The sequence below is a fragment of the Ovis canadensis genome, chromosome 1 (assembly GCF_042477335.2).
Source record: "Ovis canadensis isolate MfBH-ARS-UI-01 breed Bighorn chromosome 1, ARS-UI_OviCan_v2, whole genome shotgun sequence".
NCBI lineage: Eukaryota > Metazoa > Chordata > Mammalia > Artiodactyla > Bovidae > Ovis > Ovis canadensis.
Genome location: NC_091245.1, coordinates 118780569 through 118799932, shown reverse-complemented (window position 1 = coordinate 118799932; position 19364 = coordinate 118780569). Strand labels below are relative to the sequence as shown.

The following is a 19364-nucleotide window of genomic DNA, read 5'->3' as shown; positions in this document are numbered from 1 at the left end:
CAGCTCCCCAGCTCTAGACCCTAGGTTGACAGTTGTGACGCATAGGCTTAGTTGCTTCACGGCATCTTCCCAGATCAGGGACTGAACCTGTGTCTAGGAGACAGAGGTTGGTGCCAGAGTAATTGCAGTTTTGCATTGTTGAACTTTGCCATTTGATCCTGGATTACATTCTTAAATGTGGTTATGTTATACATCATTTTAATGCGCATTTCTCTCTTTGTGTGTTTTTTTTTTTTTTGCTGATGACTTATTGCATGCTGTTTATTTTATATTTATTTTAGACTATAGAAATGATGTTAGACAAAAAGCAAATTCGAGTGACTTTTTTATTAGCATTCAAAATGGGTCATAAAGGAGTGGAGACAACTTGCAACAACGTGCTTGGCCCAGGAACTGCCAATGAATATACAGTGCAGCGGTGGCTCAAGAGGTTTTGCAAAGCAGATGAGAGTCTTGAGGATGAGGAGCATAGTGGCTGGCCCTCTGAATAAGAGCCATTATCGAAGCCGATCCTCTTACAACCACTCGAGAAATTGCACAAGAACTCAAAGTTGATCGTTCTATGATCATTTGGCTTTTGAAGCAAATTGGAAAGGTGAAAACAGTTGATGAATGGGTGCCTCATGAGCTGACCAAAAATTTTAAAAATCGTCATTTTGAAGTGTTGTCCTCCCATATTCTGTGCAACAGCAAACCATTTCTTGATCAGGATGTGATGTGCAATGGATTTTATATGACAACTAGCAACAACCAGCGCAGTGATGAGACCACGAAGAAGCTCCAGAGCACTGCCCAAAGCCAGATGTGCACCACAAAAGGTCATGGTCATTGTTAGGTGGTCTGCTGCTGGACTCATCCACTGTAGCTTTCTAAATCCCGGCAAAACCATTACATCTGAGAAGTATACCCAGCAAGCTGATGAGATCCACTGAAAACTGCAATGCCTGCAGTGGTGTTGGTCAACAGAAAGGGCCCAGCTCTCCATGACAATGCCCGACTGCACAGTGTACAACCAAAAGCTGTACAAGCTGCAAAAGTTGAGAGAACTGGGCTACAAAGTTTTGCTTCATCTGCCATATTCCATCTGACCCCTTGCTAACTGACGACCACTTCTTCGAGCATCTTGACAACTTTTTGCAGGGAAAATGCTTTTGCAACCGGCAGGAAGCAGAAAATGCTTTCCAGGAGTTTGCTGAATCCTGAAGCATGGATTTTTATGCTCCAAGAATAAACAAACTTATTTCTTGTTGGCAAAAATGTGTTGACTGTCATGGTTCCTATTTTGATTAATAAAGATGTATTTGAGCCTAATTATAATTATTTAAAATGCATGGTCCAAAATTGCAATTACTTTTGTAGCAACCACTGAGCCACCAGGGAAACCCCCATATTCAAGTTTTTCATCTCTTTTGGGGACATTATTTAATTTTTCAGGTCTGATTTCCAAAATCTTTTTGTTCATTTTTGGGCCATCTGTAGTACCTTTAAGTTCTGTAAACTACATCTGAAAACAGAATTTGAAAAGACAATTGATGAGTAATGAGCATCAGAAAATAATTATCTTGTGATTTTGGCATGCTGCATTTCTTTGGGTGAATTAAACCCATTTGTGTTGATGTGTATTTGGCTGTTTTGTACAGTTTTCCTAAGGACTCTTTGTTCTTACTGTGTACATGCAGTGTGTTAGTCACTCAGTCTTGTCTGACTCTTTGTGATCCCATGGACTGCAGTCCTCCAGGTTCCTCTGTCCATGGAATTCTCCAGGCAAGAATATTGGAGTGGGTTTCCATTCACTTCTCCAGGGGATCTTCCTGACCCACGGATCGAACTCAGGTGTCCTGCATTGCGGGCAGATTCTTTACTGTCTGAGCCACCAGGAAAACCTCATGCACAAATATCTGTACATATTTTTTCAGGTGTACATATATAATATTTCTCAAAACAGTCCTTTTCTCACTAGTCTTGGAATGAGGTGTTGGTCTTATATCTGTGAGTTACTTGATGGGGAGAACAGGGGACTATTTAGCAATAACTTTCATTTCTTCCAGATGTCACAGCCATTCCTTTCTGTTGGAAGTTCTGGCTGTTTCTGTTTTTAAAAATTAGGCAACGTATTCTGTTTTGATTGTTGAATATGTTGAGGTGTATGGTAATTTGTCTTCAGTCTAGTCCTCTGTTTTGCCCAAAGGAACGGAAGGATGAAATCGCCACTGTGGAGACTATCAACAATGGCAAGTCCATCTTTGAGGCCCGCTGGGACATTGACACTTCCTGGCAGTGCCTGGAGTACTATGCAGGGTTGGCGGGCTCCATGGCCGGTAAGCCCACACCTGGCCTTCTGTGCCCAGCTTAAAGGAAGCAGGGCAGCAGAGCCTGGTGGAGTAGGGTACAGAGTTTGGAATTAAGACAGACCTGAGTTAAAATCTTGGACTTAACACTCTCTACTTGGGTGTCACTGAGAATTACTTTATTTAAACGGGAGATCGTCCCTATCTTATTGGTTATTAGAAGGATTAGATGAGATGAGGTATTGGGTTGTAGTTTTTCCATAACATTGTATGGAAAAACCTGAACAAACGTTTTGCCCAGCCCAGTATATAAAGCACCTAACCTTGCAGCTGAGGTGTAGACAAGATTGTGCAAAAACCAGTTCTTACAAGACTCAGTGAAGGCATCATATTTATTAGTTTTACTTACTCAGCAACAGATTTTCTTTTACTGTCTAGGAAGTGTCCATCAGTTCACATGTTGGCTGGGTTGGCCAGGCTCAGGAGGTCAGTGGGGTGAGAAGGCTGAGGTTGAGGGTCCTGGGACTGTTTAGCTGCCAAGTCTCCCCATTTCTGCTCCATTTCATCTGAGTTATGTAGTGGATGCTTGGTAAATCTATAGAGGATTATATTGAGTTGAATGAACGTTAGCTTGAAGGATAATAAGGATTCTTCATGTGGAGAGAACATGCAGAAGCAGTGTGAGAATAACTAGAATGAACGAAAGACCAGAGGTGCGGTGAGCCCAGTGGCTGGGGGATGAGAGGTGGGTGGTCTGGCTGGAGTCCAGAGTGAGTCCAGGCACTGGTGAACCCTTGGGGCCGGCAGCCCTACACTGTTCTCTGCCCTCTCTGCCCCCTTAGGCGAACACATCCAGCTCCCAGGTGGATCGTTCGGTTACACCAGAAGGGAACCACTAGGGGTGTGTGTTGGAATAGGAGCGTGGAACTACCCCTTTCAGATCGCCTGCTGGAAGTCGGCTCCAGCTCTGGCTTGTGGTAAGAATGGCTTATTCTTCCGCCTGTGAACTACCCTTTCTCCCTGGCATGATTTCACCCCTGCCCCGCCCCCTAGGAAGCTTTGAGGTTATGTATTATTCCCATTTTTATTTATTTTTGTTTATGGGAAGGAAGAAAGTTAGTTTTGGTCTTGGAGATTTCATTATTATTTTTACTGTCAAATGAATTAGATTTGTGCTACTTGAAAGTTCTCTTCCTTTATGGACAAGAATTCTGAGCATCAATTTCTGTGTAGCAGGTAGCACTTGGGGATTTAACTTCATTTAGGAAGCAGAAAATAAACTTCTTCATTTGTGTCTTAAGAGAAATGAAAGACAAAGTTTCCATTAGAGAAGCTTTGGTTGATTAACAAAAAGATTTTTTGCACTATTTAAAGAGAAGAATCTGTGGGAAAAGAAGACATTATGTCTTAGAAAAAACTCTCAGGTTAAAAGAGCTCTAGTATTAAAACATTGTATTGAAATGCAGCTTTTTTCTTGTTGCTGCTTCATGTTCGTTTTACACATTTCTCTGTGATAGAGGAGAAATAGAATTAAGTTACTAGCCTTGCAGACTCTCATCAAATTAATTAACTTTACTTATCTTCAGTTTCAGCTTTTATAAAATGGGTCTAATCATACCTACTTCATACTGCTGTTGCAAATGTTAAATGAGGTTAATACATGTGAAAAGCTGCAGATATATAAGGTATTACTGGTTGAGACATTGCAAGTGTGTGGCTTGGTCTGTTTCATGAGAGAAACTAAGGAGGGAAGAAAAAGATAGGTTTACTTATTAATAATAATTTTTGGCCTAGCATTTGATGGGGAACAGGAAACAGAGTTTTTTTTTTTTTAATTTTTTAATTTTATATTGCATATAGCTGATTAACAATGTTGTGATAGTTTCAGGTGAACAGTGAAGGGACTCAGCCAGTCACATATACATGTATCCATTCTACCCCAAATTCCCCTCCCGTCCAGGCTCCATATAACGTTGAGTAGAGTTCCATGTGCTCTGCAGTGGGTCCTTGTTGGTTACCAGTTTGAAGTATAGCAGTGTGTGCATGTTGATACTAAACTCCCTAACTGTCCCTTCCCTCCATCCTTCCCTGCTGGCAACCATAAGTTAGTTTTCTGAGTCTGTGAGTCTGTATCTGTTACTTTATAAATAAGTTCATTTGCATCATTTCTGTTTAGATTCCACATATAAGGGATGTCATACAGTGTTTCTCAACTGGAGTTGTTCTTGACGTGTCCTTCTTGTCCTGTCTTCAGAGGATCTTCAGCTTTAAAAAATCTGTGTTTTTGTCTCGGTAATGCAGGTAATGCCATGGTCTTTAAGCCTTCTCCCTTCACGCCCGTGTCCGTGTTGCTGCTGGCTGAAATCTATACTGAGGCTGGAGTCCCTCCTGGGCTCTTCAACGTGGTGCAAGGAGGGGCTGCCACAGGCCAGTTCCTGTGTCAGCATCGTGATGTGGCCAAAGTCTCCTTCACTGGAAGCGTGCCCACCGGCTCAAAGGTGAGAGTGAAGCAGTAGGGGCATCTGGTTATGACATCTTGATGCGGCTATGTCAGGCCTCCCCAGAACATGTGTTGGAGGCTTAGCCTCTGATTTTTCCTAGCTTGTATTGGCAGGGAGGCTGTACCTATTACTGGGCCAAGGTCTGAAGTGTACTTGAGAAGTGTGAAGGAGTAGTTAGAGCCGCTCAGTGTGTTAGGCCCACTGGGGACGGGAGTCGTCTTCTGCCTGTATCTGAGAGGCCAGACCCTGGGCTGCAATTTATATTCTTCGGTGATTTACTTTATCTGTAGCTGCCGCCGCTGAATAATGGGTGTTGTCCCAGTTTGTTCAGATTCATCGTTTTGACCTTAATTTGTGCTCTGAGTTCTGTCAGCCTGGAACACAGCTGCAGCAATACAAAAGAATTTCCTCCCATGACAGATGAATTGACAGGTTGTCTTAAATGAACTCCCTCTTCAGAATATGCAGTTCTGTAGATTCTCTTCAGTGTTCTGGAAAAGACTACTTCAAGCAGACTAAGCACAATGTATATTGAGAACAAGGCTGCAGGTCACACGTAGTTCAACATGACTTTTCAGGGTCACAGTCTAGTTAACCTAGCATGTAATCTCATTGGTGTTAAACTTCTCGATGCTTTTGCTCTTGTTCTGTAAGATCATGGAGATGTCTGCTAAAGGAATCAAACCTGTTACCCTGGAACTTGGAGGCAAGTCTCCACTTATCATCTTCTCAGATTGTGACATGAAGAATGCTGTAAAGGGAGCGCTGATGGCCAACTTCCTTACTCAAGGCGAGGTGTGTACCTGACCCTGAAAGAGGTTTAGAGGGAGTCTTCACCTTTCATGTCACAGCATGTTTGGTTTTTTAAAATTTATTTATTTTTTAATTTGAAGGATAATTGCTTTACAGAATTCTGTTGTTCTCTGTCAAACCTCAACATGCATCAGCCATAGGTATACATATATCCCCTCCCACAGCCTGTTTTAAAGCTTGTTGTTTTGAAATAATTTCAGACTTATAGAAAAGTTGCACAGATAATACGAAGAATTCCCATATACCTTTGAACCAGGTTCTTCAGTGTTAACATTTCATCACATTTACCATTCTGTCTGTCTTTTCATGGGTTTCCCTGGCGGCTCAGACAGTAAAGATAATCTGTCTGCAATACAGGAGACCTGGGTTCAATCCCTGGGTCAGGAAGACCCCCTGGACAAGGGAATGGCAACCCACTCCAGTGTTCTTGCCTGGAGAACGCCATGGCAGAGGATCCTTGTGGGCTACAGTCCCTGGGGTTGCAAAGAGTTGGACACGACTGAGCAGCTAACACTTTCACTTTTCACCTACTGTCTGTGCGTGCATATGTATGTTACTGTGTTTTTCTGAACTGTTTGAAAGTTGCAGACAGAAGATCCGTAACCTCTCCATTCATATGTGTATTTCTCAAAAAAAGTGAAAGTGAGGTCGCTCAGTCATGTCTGACTCTTTGAGGCCCCATGGACTGTAGCCTACCAGGCTCCTCCATCCATGGGATTTTCCAGGCAAGAGTACTGGAGTGGGCTGCCATTTCCTTTTCCAGGGGATCTTCCCAGCCCAGGGATCGAACCTGTGTCTCCTGCATTGCAAACAGATGCTTTACCATCTGAGCCACCAGGGAAGCCTACTGCCTTCTTTTGAATAAGCACAATATGGTTAGTAGAATCCGTAATTTGGTGTTAATGTAGTACTGTTATTCAGTCATAACCTTTATTCAGATTTCTGCATTTGTTTGACTAATGTCCTTTTAGAAACAGCTTCTTCTTTGCTGGTTCAAGATTTAATCCAGGAAGATGTGTTACATTTATTTGTGGTGTCTGTTTAATCTCATTTAATCTGGAATAGTTCTAAAGTCATTCTGATCTTTCAGTACCTTGGCATTTTAGAAGAATCAACCCATTTCTTTTGTAAAATGTTCCTCATTTGGGGTCTGTTTAGTTTTTTTTTTTTTAATTGGATTTAGTTGATGGCTTTTTGGCAAAACACCACAAAAAATGGTATTTTACAGTGGTGTCGTTGACTTTGATCACCCACTTCAGTTGGGTCTTTGTTAGTGAAGTTGCTGTCTTCTCCTTTGAGGTTAATAAATGTCTTGTGGGAGATCAAGTGAGACTGCCTTGTTCCATGTCAAACCTGGCTCTACTAGTCTTAGTGCCCTTTGGTGTCCCCTAGAACATTTTTTCTGGTGGCCACCAAGTGGTGAGTTTCCAGTCCTGTCATTCCTCCTACTTTTATTTGGTTTACTGCCCGTTGCAAGAAAGGACTTTTTCCCCACCTTCCTAGTTTGTTGTTCATTCATTTACTTTTATCAGCGTGAACCCATGGATTCTTACCTCATTCTGTGAGTTACTATTACTATTATTATTTATTTTGATGCTCAAATAATTGAAGATTCTGCTGGCGGGAGCCTCTTTCTGTGACTTTTTGATATGTCCCCATTGTTCTTTGAGCACTATTTTACTTCCTGGCATAGCAAGGTGTTCTAAACATATCTTGTGCATTCTGTGGTGGAACTCTGGAATGAGCTATTTCTCTAAGAAGACTTGATTCCATTTAATGGCAAACAGTTTTTAGAAACGAAGATCTGGGTGCCAGATGTACTTGTTTCTGCTGGAGTATGATCACTTCTGTGTCTTCTCAGAGTCCAGAGCCAGGGAATACATATTGATATTTGGCATATGTGTATGTATGCACACACACATCTATTTACATTTGTTTATATTAATAGCTGTAAGTTTATACAGCTATTTCCAGTCATTCCAGTGTTACAAGGTTTATTTTAGCCTCCTCCTTCCATGTTATAATTTCCTTCTCTGATAGTGAAACATTTAGCATCCATTACTCACAATACATGTAATTGCTCAGTCCTAGAATATGTTTATAATAGTTTCAGATTTGTACTTGCATTACTGTGAAAAATAAACCTTCTAACTAGCTTGCAACCTTCTTTTTATAGTTCTTTTTGGTTTTAGCCAAAGGGTATATAGTTAAAATCTGTGTTCAGAAATTAATGGGTCAGTTCTTCTTTCACCACCCCCTTCAATATGGTTATGATGTTCACTTTATTTTAAATTGAGATCTTATTTTAAAATTTATTATTTTATTTTTTTTGGCTGCACCGCCCAGGATATAGGATCTTACTTAGTTTCCTGACCAGAGATTGAACCTGGAACCCAGCAGTGAAAGCATGGGGTCCTAACCACTGGACCACCAAGGAATTCCTCATTATTTGTGATTTTAAAGACAAACATTGACTGTGAAATGCTCTAGATTTTTATTAGACTCAAGATCTCAGTTCTTGATCTGTTTCTACTCTTCAATTCCTTCCACTCTTAACCTCCTATTCTCAAAATATACAACCAAATTGAGCACCTGAGGTGAGAAAATAGGAGAAGTCTTATGAGTCCTGTAGATCTATTAATTGCCTAAAGGAATTTAAATAAAAACGAAGGCTTAACTTTTATTTCAAGGGGCAGAGAGTTTGTGTGTAGGGTAGCATGCCTTCAATTACATGTGTGATCCTGTTCAGTATGGTGATAATTTTTTAGAAATGGAACTAACTTTTAAAGACAGTATACTGTTTCTTTAATTTTAATTTTTTTTTGGCTGCACAGGGTCTTAGCTGCTGCATGTGGGATCTAGTTCCCCGACCAGGGATGGAACCTGTGTCCCTGAATTGGGAGCACAGAGCCTTAACCATTGGACCACCAGGAAGTCCCCTGTTTCTTTTAAATTTAAAGCTGCTGGATTTTTTTCCCTTTTCCTTTTTTCCCCCTTTGTGCTGTGCTCAGTCATGTCTGACTCTTTGTGACTGCATGGACTGTAGCCCACCAGGCTCCTCTGCCCATGGGATTTCCCAGGCAAGAATACTGGAATGAGTTGCCATTTCCTCCTCCAGGGGATCATCCTGACCCAGGGATTGAATCCATGTCTCCTGTGTCTCCTGCACTGCATATAGATTCTTTACTGCTGAGACACTGGGGAAGCTTTTTACCCCTTACTTACATATAATTTGTGTCTGTTTTTTAGGTTTGTTGTAACGGTACAAGGGTATTTGTGCAAAAGGAAATTCTTGATCAATTTACAGAGGAAGTGGTGAAACAGACCCAAAGGATAAAAATTGGAGATCCCCTTCTGGAAGATACGAGGATGGGTCCCCTCATCAACCGACCACATCTGGAGCGAGTCCTTGGGTTTGTTAAGGTGGCAGAGGAGCAGGTAAGAAACAAGTAGAGATGAGGGGAAGGGTAATTCCTTCTGGGTTACTTGCTCTGCGCCCTCTCCTGTGGTCATGTCCGTCTGGGAGCCGTTTTCTACATTGTACTTGCAGTAGACTGACTAAGTGTCCATTTGTTCAGGACACAGGTAGCATTTCCAGAATGCACATTGAGGTTGTATGTTTAACATAAAGTATGCATTCTTCTTTTCTTTTTTGGCAGGGTGCTAAAGTGTTATGTGGTGGAGACGTCTTTGTACCTGAAGACCCCAAATTAAAGGATGGGTATTACATGAGACCTTGTGTATTAAGTATGTCCTCTTCTTGTTTGCTTTTAAACAGTTTGAGTTAAATGTTAGATAGAAAAAAAGTATTTATAAATTGTACATATGGTGTAAGGCAAGGGTCAGAACTGTGCGTCCCCTCTACTCAGATGCAAGAAGTAGAAGTTCTCTGTTGCCTTGGAAGCCTCCTGTTTGCCCCTTCTCTTCTTGGATGATGTTATCAATTACCTGGGACTTAACTAGGTACACACCTGTTGTTGTAGAAGCAAGGCACCCCAAAAAATGAAAATTCATGTTTGATTAAAACTTAAGTAATGAATTTCTTTTCTCAAGAAACTTGGTAAAGAGTGTGTTTTACATTGAACTTTTAGATCATCAATATAATGAAACCAATTTGTCAGACAGCATACTAATATTAAAACTTAACTGATATAATACTTTTTAGCATTTCCTTTCGGTCTGAGCAGTCTCCTGGTTTGGACAATCAAGCATACGGTCGTCCTGCTGTTTTCATCCATCTCCTTCCCTCCCGCCTGCGGGTGACACTGTTTTAGACGTTGGTGGTGTTAGTGTCTACTATAAAAATACTGCCAGTTTTCTTGGCTTTAAAAAACTATGTATAGATGGAATAATGCTGTATGATTCCTTACACCTTATCTTGAAGATAGATTCAGCTGATTTTTGTCCCTGAGGTTGATAGTGGTGCCGCTTTTCAACACTTTGGTATTTGATTTGATTCAGTTTAACCTTTAGCCCTTGCTAGAAAAGCAACTACTGAGGCTCAAAGGCTATGAATTTAGCATCCATACCATGAATTAGCTTGTAGCTGTTAAAGAAGAGGGAAAACTTACATTATGTTTTTAAATAGCAAATACAGGTTAAACAATAGTGTATGTGGCATTATCCCAAATCTAAAAAACCACATATGTGCATGGGACAAAGAAGGAGCAGAGAACATGCATCCTAATATTGATAGTGGATTTATTTCTCTAGATGCTTGGATTAAAGGTGATTTTTGTTAAACTTTATGCATTGCTGAATACTACAGATTTTCTGTAGATTATGTTTGTTTATTTTTAGTTGGAGGATAATTGCTTTACAATGTTGTGTTGGTTTCTGCTATGCAATGTGAATCAGCTGTAAGTATAGACACATCCCCTCCCTCTTGAGCCTCCTTCCCACACACCCCCACCCCACCCATCTCGGCCATCACAGAGCACCGAGCTCCCGCCGCTTTGTTGCGCATCAGCTCCCCTCTCGCTGTTGTTCACACGTGGCCTGTCAGCGCTAGTCTCCCAACTCGCCCTGCCCTCTGCTTCCTGCCGACCTTCACACGGTGTCCGCAAGTCTGTATCCGCAAGTCTGTATCGTAAAGATGACTGCCTCTGTTCCTGCCCTGCAAGTAGGCTCCTCAGTACCTTTTCTAGATTCCATAAATACGCATTAATATATGATACTTGTTTTTCTCTTTCTGACTTACTTCACTCTGTGTAACAACTTCTACGTTGATCCCTCTCACTACAACAGACTCAAATTGAGAATGTGTATTTTGCAATTAGGAAAAAAAAATTTTTTAAGCTGTGAACCTATGCAAAGAACAGGGAGCTAACTACCTTCACTTCATCCTAGTGATTCTGAAAGCCTGATTTGTGGTCCACAGTGTCAGTATCGCTTGGAAAACTGGTAGAGGCAGGTTTCTGGTCTCTGCCCTAGACCCCCAAATGTAACTCTGAGGGGCTAGAACCCCAAGACCTGCATTTTGGGAGAATGGATACATGTGCATGTATGGCCGAGTCCTTTCGCGCTCCACCTGGAAACTGCACAGCATCGTTAATCAGCTATAGTCCAATACAAAATAAAAAGTTCAAAGGGAAAGAAAGTTCCCAGTTTGTTTTTATGCACATTAAAGTTTGAGACGTGACTCCAGAGGCTCAATCTTTTGACTCATTTACTAGATTTGGGGCTAAAGTACAGTGCAGGGACCGCTCCTTTTCTCACATATGAGCTGCTGCTTTATCCCCTCATCTCTTGACTCTGGTATAGAGCATACTGCACACAGCGCCGCACTCTGTTATCAACCTGCGTGAGACGAACTCTGTTCTGGGACAGCTGGGTAATGAACTGTCTTGAGTCATTTACTATTCTGACTAACAGTTTCCCTAAAAATGGTGCATGGATTATCAGTTTTCAGAGATTTAGATCACAATAAACTATCCGCAGTCACCACCTAAAATCATTGGACATGCCTTCGTAGATAGTCTCAGTGTCCCCGGAGTGCACTGTAACACACAGAGGAACAGAGAGCTGTTCTTACTTCGTATATACAAGCTCTGATCTATCTCTGAGGAGACTTTAGAGTCCTCGTCTTTGTAGATACGTGAGTAGTTGGTTTTTAGCTTTGGCTGGTGTAAAGCTGGTATTTATAGTAGGGCTCTACGGCTGTTTTTCTGCTTCAGCATTTACATATATCACACAGCCTTATGGACGCATATCTCACTCCTTGCTAGCACTGAGATGAGCTGTCTTTCTGCCACAGTGAGAGAAAAGCACCATTCTCTTGAAGGTCACTGGGGTTCACTATTGCACATCTAAATATATGAGCTTCTTTAGGTATACATGTGTATTTTAAAAAGTCAAGTGTGAATCCAGTCATTTTAGGAAATTAATCACAAGTACATTTTCATATTAACTGCACAGCCATTCAGTTATTTCTGTCTATGTTTTTACATTGTATTTTCTTTTTAAAGATACTGTTTCTCCTTCTACCGTCACAGTTATTAAGAAAATGTGAAAAAGTGTAAAAGATGTTAATCTTGTATGACATTTTAACAGAAATTGGGATGATATGTACAGTTGTATTTTTTCAGTGACTATTCATCATAAGCATTTGCTTATTAAATTTTCTTCAAAAACATTACTTTTTGAGGCTTCATAGAAGTTTATCATTGGGGTGTGTTGTGTTCCCATGACTGTCCCTTCTATTTTGGATGCCTTGTTTGTTGCTTCTCATTTTCACTGTCACAGGAGTGTTGTGATGGAAATCCTTGTACGTGTATCCTTGTCCATCTCATTATCTGTGTCCTTGAAAAGTGAAAGTGTTAGTTGCTCAGTTGTGTCCGACTCTTTGAGACACCGTGAACTGTAGCCCAGCAGGCTCCTCTGTCCGTGGAATTTTCCAGGCAAGAATACTGGAGTGGGGAGCCATTCCCTTCTCCAGGGGACCATCCTGACCCAGGGATTGAACTCAGGGCTCCTGTATTGCAGGCAGATTCTTTACCGTCTGAGCCACCAGGGAAGCCCTAACTATGTCCTTATGATGAATATTAAAAAAAAGTAGATTTAGAGTGAGCACAAAGGCCATGACTCCTTAGTAGGTGGTGTTAATCGTCATGCAGGAAGGATGCTCTGATTTATAATCACAAAGGAAATGTTGCATTGACCTTTCTCTAAAGCTGTGTATTTCACTGTTTACTATGAACAAGGAATTTTAACATACCAGAATGTTACAAGGAATTCAGATAATGCCTTCACTGATGTTTGGTTTTTAAAATAATGTTTGCAGCTAATTGCCGAGACGACATGACCTGTGTGAAAGAAGAAATCTTTGGACCAGTTATGTCCATTTTATCATTTGACACTGAAGCTGAGGTTCTGGAAAGAGCCAATGACACCACTTTTGGACTAGCTGCTGGTGTCTTCACCAGGTGGGTGGGGAAGGACAGTCCACATAGCTTTGAAGAAATGGGGCTGCTATGTCTTCTCCCTCCCCTGGAGTTCGCCCTCATTGCGTTTGTATCAGCATGTTCTGTCTGCTTCAGGTAGAGTCAGAAGATGCCAGCGTAGCAGCACAGCCAGAACCTTGCTGCTGAGTTTAAATTAAGCTGTTAGCTTTATTGATACATCCTATTCTCTTTTCATTCACTCAGTGAATACATATTTAAGTTTCTGATCTATGTAAAGCATTGTGTTAGGTCCCTATTAAAAAATACATGTCAAGGAATTTAGAAACCTGTAAGCATATAAATACTGGTAGTAGTTTTCAAAGACATGATTTTTAATAGCTTTATAGTAGTCCCTAAATTGAGATGCATTGTAACACATGTGGGCCTTCTATTGTGTATTTAGGGTGCTGTTTCCAATTTTAACTATTGTAAGTAATGTGATTACTATCTTGGTACATAAACTGCTGAAAAGCAAACAGTGATTTGGGACTAAAATTTCTTTGAAAATGATTGCGGATTGTTTGATTATATACAAACTCTGATTTGTCATTTGGTAATAGTAGACAGTTTTCTAAGATTGCTTTACAATTGGGAATATGCTGTTTCTTTAGTGATATATTTTGGGGTTTTTTTTTTTTGTTGTTTTTTTGTAGTTTTGTGGTGAGGCACTTGGGGAGGAAGACCCAAGTCTCCCTTGAGGACTTTATGAGTTGAGTTGTGAAGGAAAGAACGAGGAGCTCCTTTGTTGTTGTTTCTAACAGACTTTGTGTTTTTAGAGCAGTTTTAGGTGCAACGCAAAATTGAGTGGAAAGTACAGAGATTTCCCAGGCTCTCCGCCCCAGCATGTGCACAGCCTCCCCATGATCAGCATCGCCCACCAGAGTGGTACAGTTGTTAGAACTGATGAGCCTCCGTGAACACGTCATTATCACCCAAAGACCGTGGTTCATGTGAGGGTCACTCTTGGTGTGCATTCTGTGCATTTGGACACACGTATAACACGGACCCAGTGCTGTCGTGTCAAATAAGGCAGTCTCACTGTCCTAAAAGCCCTCTCTGAGGAGCTGCTTTTGTTGATGTGAGGAGACGGTGGATTACGTCTCTCCTGCTCCTTTGCTTCACCACCAAAATACAAAGGCTGGTTATAGAGGATGGTAACTCCTTTTTTTTTTTAAAAAAAAAAAAAAAAACAACAACCTTTGTTAGGATGATTCACCTACCATATAATTCACTCATTTAAAGTGTACAATTCAGTAGTTTCTAGTATATTTATAGATTGTACAACCATCATTATAATCTAACTTTAGAACATTTTTGTCATCCCAAGAACATTAACAGCTACTCTGCATTCTCCCCTCCCCCCACCCCTGGCCACCACTAATCTATTTTATGTCTTTATATATTTGCGTATTTTGAAAATTCTGCATAAATGAAATCATACAGGATGTGCCCTTTCGTGGCTAGCTTCTTTCACTTCGTTCATTCACTAGCTTCTTTGCAGAGTTCATTCATGTTGTAGTCTGTATCCCTACTTTATTCCTTTCTGCTACTGTGTGTGTGTGAAAGTCGCTCAGTTACGTCTGACTCTTTGCAACCCGATGGACTGTAGCCCACCAAGCTTCTCCATGGGATTCTCCAGGCAAAAATACTGGAGTGGGTTGCCGTGCCCTTCTCCAGGGGATCTTCCCAACCCAGGGATCCCAGGTCTCCCACATTGCAGGCGGATTCTTTACCGTCTGAGCCACCAGGGAAGCCCTTTTTTATACTGAGTAATATTCTGCTGTATGGATAGATCACATTTTGTTTATTCACTCACATATTGATAGACGTTTGGGCTATTTCTACTTTTTGGCTATTATGAATAATGTTCCAGTGAGCATTCATGTATGAGTCTTTGTGTGAAAATTTCTTTGTGTGTATGTTTCATTTTTGCTTGGTATAAACCCAGGAGTAGCATTGCTGGGTCATATGGAAACTCTCTGTTTAACTTTTTGAGGAAATGCCCAACTGTTTTCCAGAGTGGCTGCAGTGCTTTACATTCCCAGCAGCGATGTTTAAGGATTCCAGCTTCCCCGCATCCTCACTAGCGACTGCTGTTATCTGTTCTTTTGATTTTAGCCGTCCTAGTGGATATGCAGCAGTGTTTTGTAGTTGTGATTTGCATTTCCGTGAGTTGTCTTTTTACTTCTCTGATAATCTCACTTGCAATACAAACTTTTAAAATTTTTATAGATCAAAATTTTTCTATTTTTTTTAATCTGTTACTTTTGGTGTGTTGTCTGAGAAGGCTGTGTCTAACGGAAGGTCGTGGAGATTTATTCCTGTTTTCTTCGAAGAGTTTTATGGTTTTCAGTCTGATATTTTAGTTAAGTGACCCATTTGAGTTAATTTTTTTGCACTGTGTGAGAAAGGGCTGGCTCTTCCTTCATTCCTTTGCATGTGGACCTCTGGTTGTTCCAGCACTGTTTGCTGAAAAGACTATTTTTCCCCATTGAATTGTTTTAGCACCCTTGTTGCTGCTACATATTTTATAGATGCTTTTGGATGAGACTACAAAATTCAAATTCTTACCTGTTTTGCCTGGATGGTATAAGATTTTAAGACACATTGTGAAGAAATAAGAATTTGGCAATGTTTTGAAACTCTTAGAAGTGATAGTCTCACGTTTCCTGTTAAAGTTGCAGCAAAAGAAACTATGACTAACCAATGCAGTTTATTTCTTCATAGGGACATCCAGCGTGCCCACAGAGTGGTGGCGGAGCTCCAGGCTGGAATGTGCTTCATTAACAACTATAACGTCAGTCCAGTGGAGTTGCCCTTTGGTGGATATAAGAAGTCAGGTGAGGAGTTGGGAATTGTGGAAAATTCTCGTCTCTGGAGACACTGGTCATAATAGATCAGGTTCCTAAACTTGTATGTGTATCAGAGTTACCAAAACGTATATGAATTCCTCGTCCTCCCCAGACCCACTATCCATGAGAAGGAAAGCCAAGCATCTTTATTTTTTCCAGAAGTTCTCCAAAGGTTCTGATGTATAAGTTGGCTTGTGAGCAGTAGCATTACTTTTTTCCTCACAGTCTATAATTGCTGTAAGCATAAAACCACTTCGAGGTGTCCTAACCATAGCAAATTTATAATAGTCTGTTAGGAGATTTGAGATATCAGGAGCATAGCCATTACTTTGAGGTTCTTTTCTTTGGCACTTGTTGCTGATTTCACCAGTTTTGTGAATTGGGCTTCCCTGGTGGCTCAGTTGGTAAAGAATCTGCCTGCAATGCAGGAGATCTGGGTTTAATCCCTAGGTCAGGAGGATCCCCTGGAGAAGGGAATGGCTACCACTCCAGTATTCTTGCCTGGAGAATTCCATGGACAGAGGAGCCTGGTGGGCAACAGTCCATGGGGAGGCTAAGAGTCAGCCAAGACTGAGCGACTGAACACTCTGACTGTATGAAAATCGGTTTGGACTTTGTAGACGTACCTTTCTAAGAGGCTGACCCCTAGTCTCTCGGCAGGTATTTAGAGCCGTCACAGTGTTGGCAAACACATAAATACTGACAAATGACGGTGAGATGGTGGGTGTTAATCTGACAGTTTCATTTGGTATTGTGTTTAGTATCACCCTGGCGTTCTCTACTCACACATCTCTAGATTCTTGTCCCTGTGGGGTTACCCGGAGAAGCCATCACACAGACTCAAATGCAGGGTAGGAATCAGGACTCTGTTTTGTTCATTCCTAACCCTCAGTTTGTTTGGAATCTGCAGGTTTGGCCTCAGTGGGGCCTCTGCACCCAGCTATCCCTTCCTTAATCTGCATCTTTGCATCAGTGCCCATGGATAGTTCTACATGAGATGAGAGGACAGAGAGCTGGCCTAACGCGCCCAGTAAGCTCCATGCTGAGAGGATCTGAAAAGGAACAAAAGCCAGAGAAGGCCCTACCCGGCCTTTGAGTATGTCACCTTTGGGATGGTGCTCCCTGGAGACACGCAGTTGTGGAGACTGGGCCTAGGCCTTTGGATGCAGAGCCTGCCTCAGCCTGGGGCAGGAGCACAAGGAAGGCTGTCCTTTCAGCACATAACCTCATCCACTAGTGATTGGGTGGTGTCTTGGCTTTGAGTAGCCTGAGGGCCTATAGGGTCCACTCCCGACATGAGTGGGCAGAGTCTAAATAGTTGGTGCTCCTAAAGATTCAATATAAGAGGAGGTTACTAAGTGTATTATGTAGTTAGGTTTTAAGTTAGCACTGACTTTTAAAGGCATCAGGTTGATAATTGTAGAGAATGCTCTAATGTTTGATGAGGAAGTCTGAACACTTTAGACCTTAGCCCAAAAGAGTAAATACTTGAAGTTAAGGTTCATCCTGGTAAGAAATGAAGCCTAAGTGTTTCCCCATCCCTGTCCTTGAAGGCCAGCGGGTGCCTTTCCGCACGTCTGGCTCCACAGCCATAGCCTGCGGGGAGGACTGGCTCCCAGATCCTGTGCCGCTGCGCTCTCCCCCAGCCCGGGAGCAGGCCCTGTGCGTCTCCGCAGGCCGCCGTGGCTGGGGCCCGTCAGTGGCGCGTCCTCACCCTGTCTCTCTCTTTCAGGATTCGGCAGAGAGAACGGCCGGGTGACAATTGAGTACTATTCGCAGCTGAAGACTGTGTGTGTGGAGATGGGTGACGTGGAGTCTGCTTTTTGAACCCACGCAGTGACCCCAGTGAATAACGAGAGCCAGCTGTCACGACTGGCCGTACAGCCGCCTGCTGGTTCAGACCCAGAATATCGGTCATTCAGGATAGGAAAATGGTTCAGTGATGCTCTGAATGGCTCAGTTTCCTAAGTCAAAATGTGCCTAAGTGTCTTTTATATACTAATCAAGAAAGCTTGTTTTTCCTCAAAGCAGATTTCTGTAAATAATCTTTGAGAGTCACCAACAACTTTCCAGAGAACAGGGGGAGGACCAGGAGCCCTCCAGGCTTCCCTGGAGCCCACCCACTCATGGGTTCATTTTAGTATGCCTTAAAGAATACTTGCCTTTAGAGGTTCCTGGGCGTATCAGAAGAGATGTCTGTTTCTTGGCGTTCTGAAGTCCATGGTCCCTTGTCATTTCACAGAGAAGGCTGACAGTCGGGAGAGCGGCCTTGGCTAACAGGCGGGTGAGTGGGGCGTGGACACTGATTGGCCAGAGCCAGCGTGTGGTGGTGGTGGTAGTGGTGGTTGGGGGGGAATCAGCTCCAGTCCTTGAGTTACAGCTTGCACTCTTACGATGGAAAGGTTTCCTTTTAAATGTACAGATCCTTTGTATGCCACTGCAGTATACTGAAACTAAATAAATCACACCGAGTCCTCTCAGTGTCATGTTTTCAAGCTAAACACATCGTAGGGCTATAGGGAGACACAGGATAGGCTAAAGTTAAATGTTTAAGACAGAGGATTTGACATTCTTTGCAGTGAGTACACACAGGCGGGCTTCTGTTGCCCTAACGAACTATCAGCGGCCCACGCAGGCTTCTGGGCTCCGTGTTAAGAACAGGGCCTGTCTTAGAAGGGCTGTCAGTTCACAGTGACGTCTCAGACTGTTGCAGCAATCCTTACCTTGCTGCCTTACCATCCTTTCAGGGGAGTAATTTAGGTTTAATAGTATTAGGGTTCTCCAGAGCAACAGAACCAGTTGAGTAGAACAGGTGAGCGTAAGCAAAGATTTCTTACGGGAGTTGGCTCATGAGATTATTATGGCAGCTGAGAGAGAAGGCCCATAGTCTTCTGGCTGCAAGCTGGAACCCAGGAAAGATAGTGGTGTAATTCAGTCCATGTCCTGAGGCCTGAGAACCAGGAGTGCTGCTGGCGTCTAAGGGCAGAAGACGGACTCTCTGCTCCAGCAGAGGGTGGATCTGCCGCTTTTCTGGCTTTGGGTTCTGGTTGAGGTGTTGAATGGATAGGATGAGGCCCAACCACAGTGGGGAAGGCCATCTGCTTTGCCTATTAGTTCACCAGTTCAAACTGCTTATTAGTTCACCAGTTCAAACGCTGATCTCTTCTGGAAACACCCTCATAGACACACTGGGGCATCATATAGCCCAGGCTGATGCCCAGGCTGACCGACACATAAAATTAATCATCACAGTAGCTAAGAGATGAGGGATGATTCTTGTTACCGGGCCTGCATCTGTTTATGTATACTGTGGTGGGAAAACACTGTAATTAGGGGATGAGAACAGTTGAATCATCCTTTCTTGATAGATAACTGCACAGAGGGTCCTCCCTCGGTGGATACTTGCACACAGGGTCCTCTCTCTTGGTGGATACTTGCACACAGGGTCCTCTCTCTTGGTAGATACTT

General features: G+C 42.3%; 1 protein-coding gene across 1 annotated transcript in view; it reads left to right on the top strand.

The window, feature by feature from the left end:
• ALDH9A1 (aldehyde dehydrogenase 9 family member A1) overlaps positions 1-18376 on the top strand; it is a 29837-nt gene extending 11461 nt beyond the window's left edge. The window contains exons 3-11 of the mRNA XM_069547697.1: positions 2189-2318; positions 3131-3265; positions 4590-4786; positions 5444-5584; positions 8852-9040; positions 9262-9349; positions 12885-13026; positions 15772-15884; positions 17629-18376. Of these exons, the coding sequence (XP_069403798.1) occupies positions 2189-2318; positions 3131-3265; positions 4590-4786; positions 5444-5584; positions 8852-9040; positions 9262-9349; positions 12885-13026; positions 15772-15884; positions 17629-17723 (1230 nt within the window). The 3' untranslated portion in view covers positions 17724-18376. The remainder of the gene's footprint in view (positions 1-2188; positions 2319-3130; positions 3266-4589; positions 4787-5443; positions 5585-8851; positions 9041-9261; positions 9350-12884; positions 13027-15771; positions 15885-17628) is intronic.
• The last annotated feature ends 988 nt before the right edge of the window (positions 18377-19364 follow it).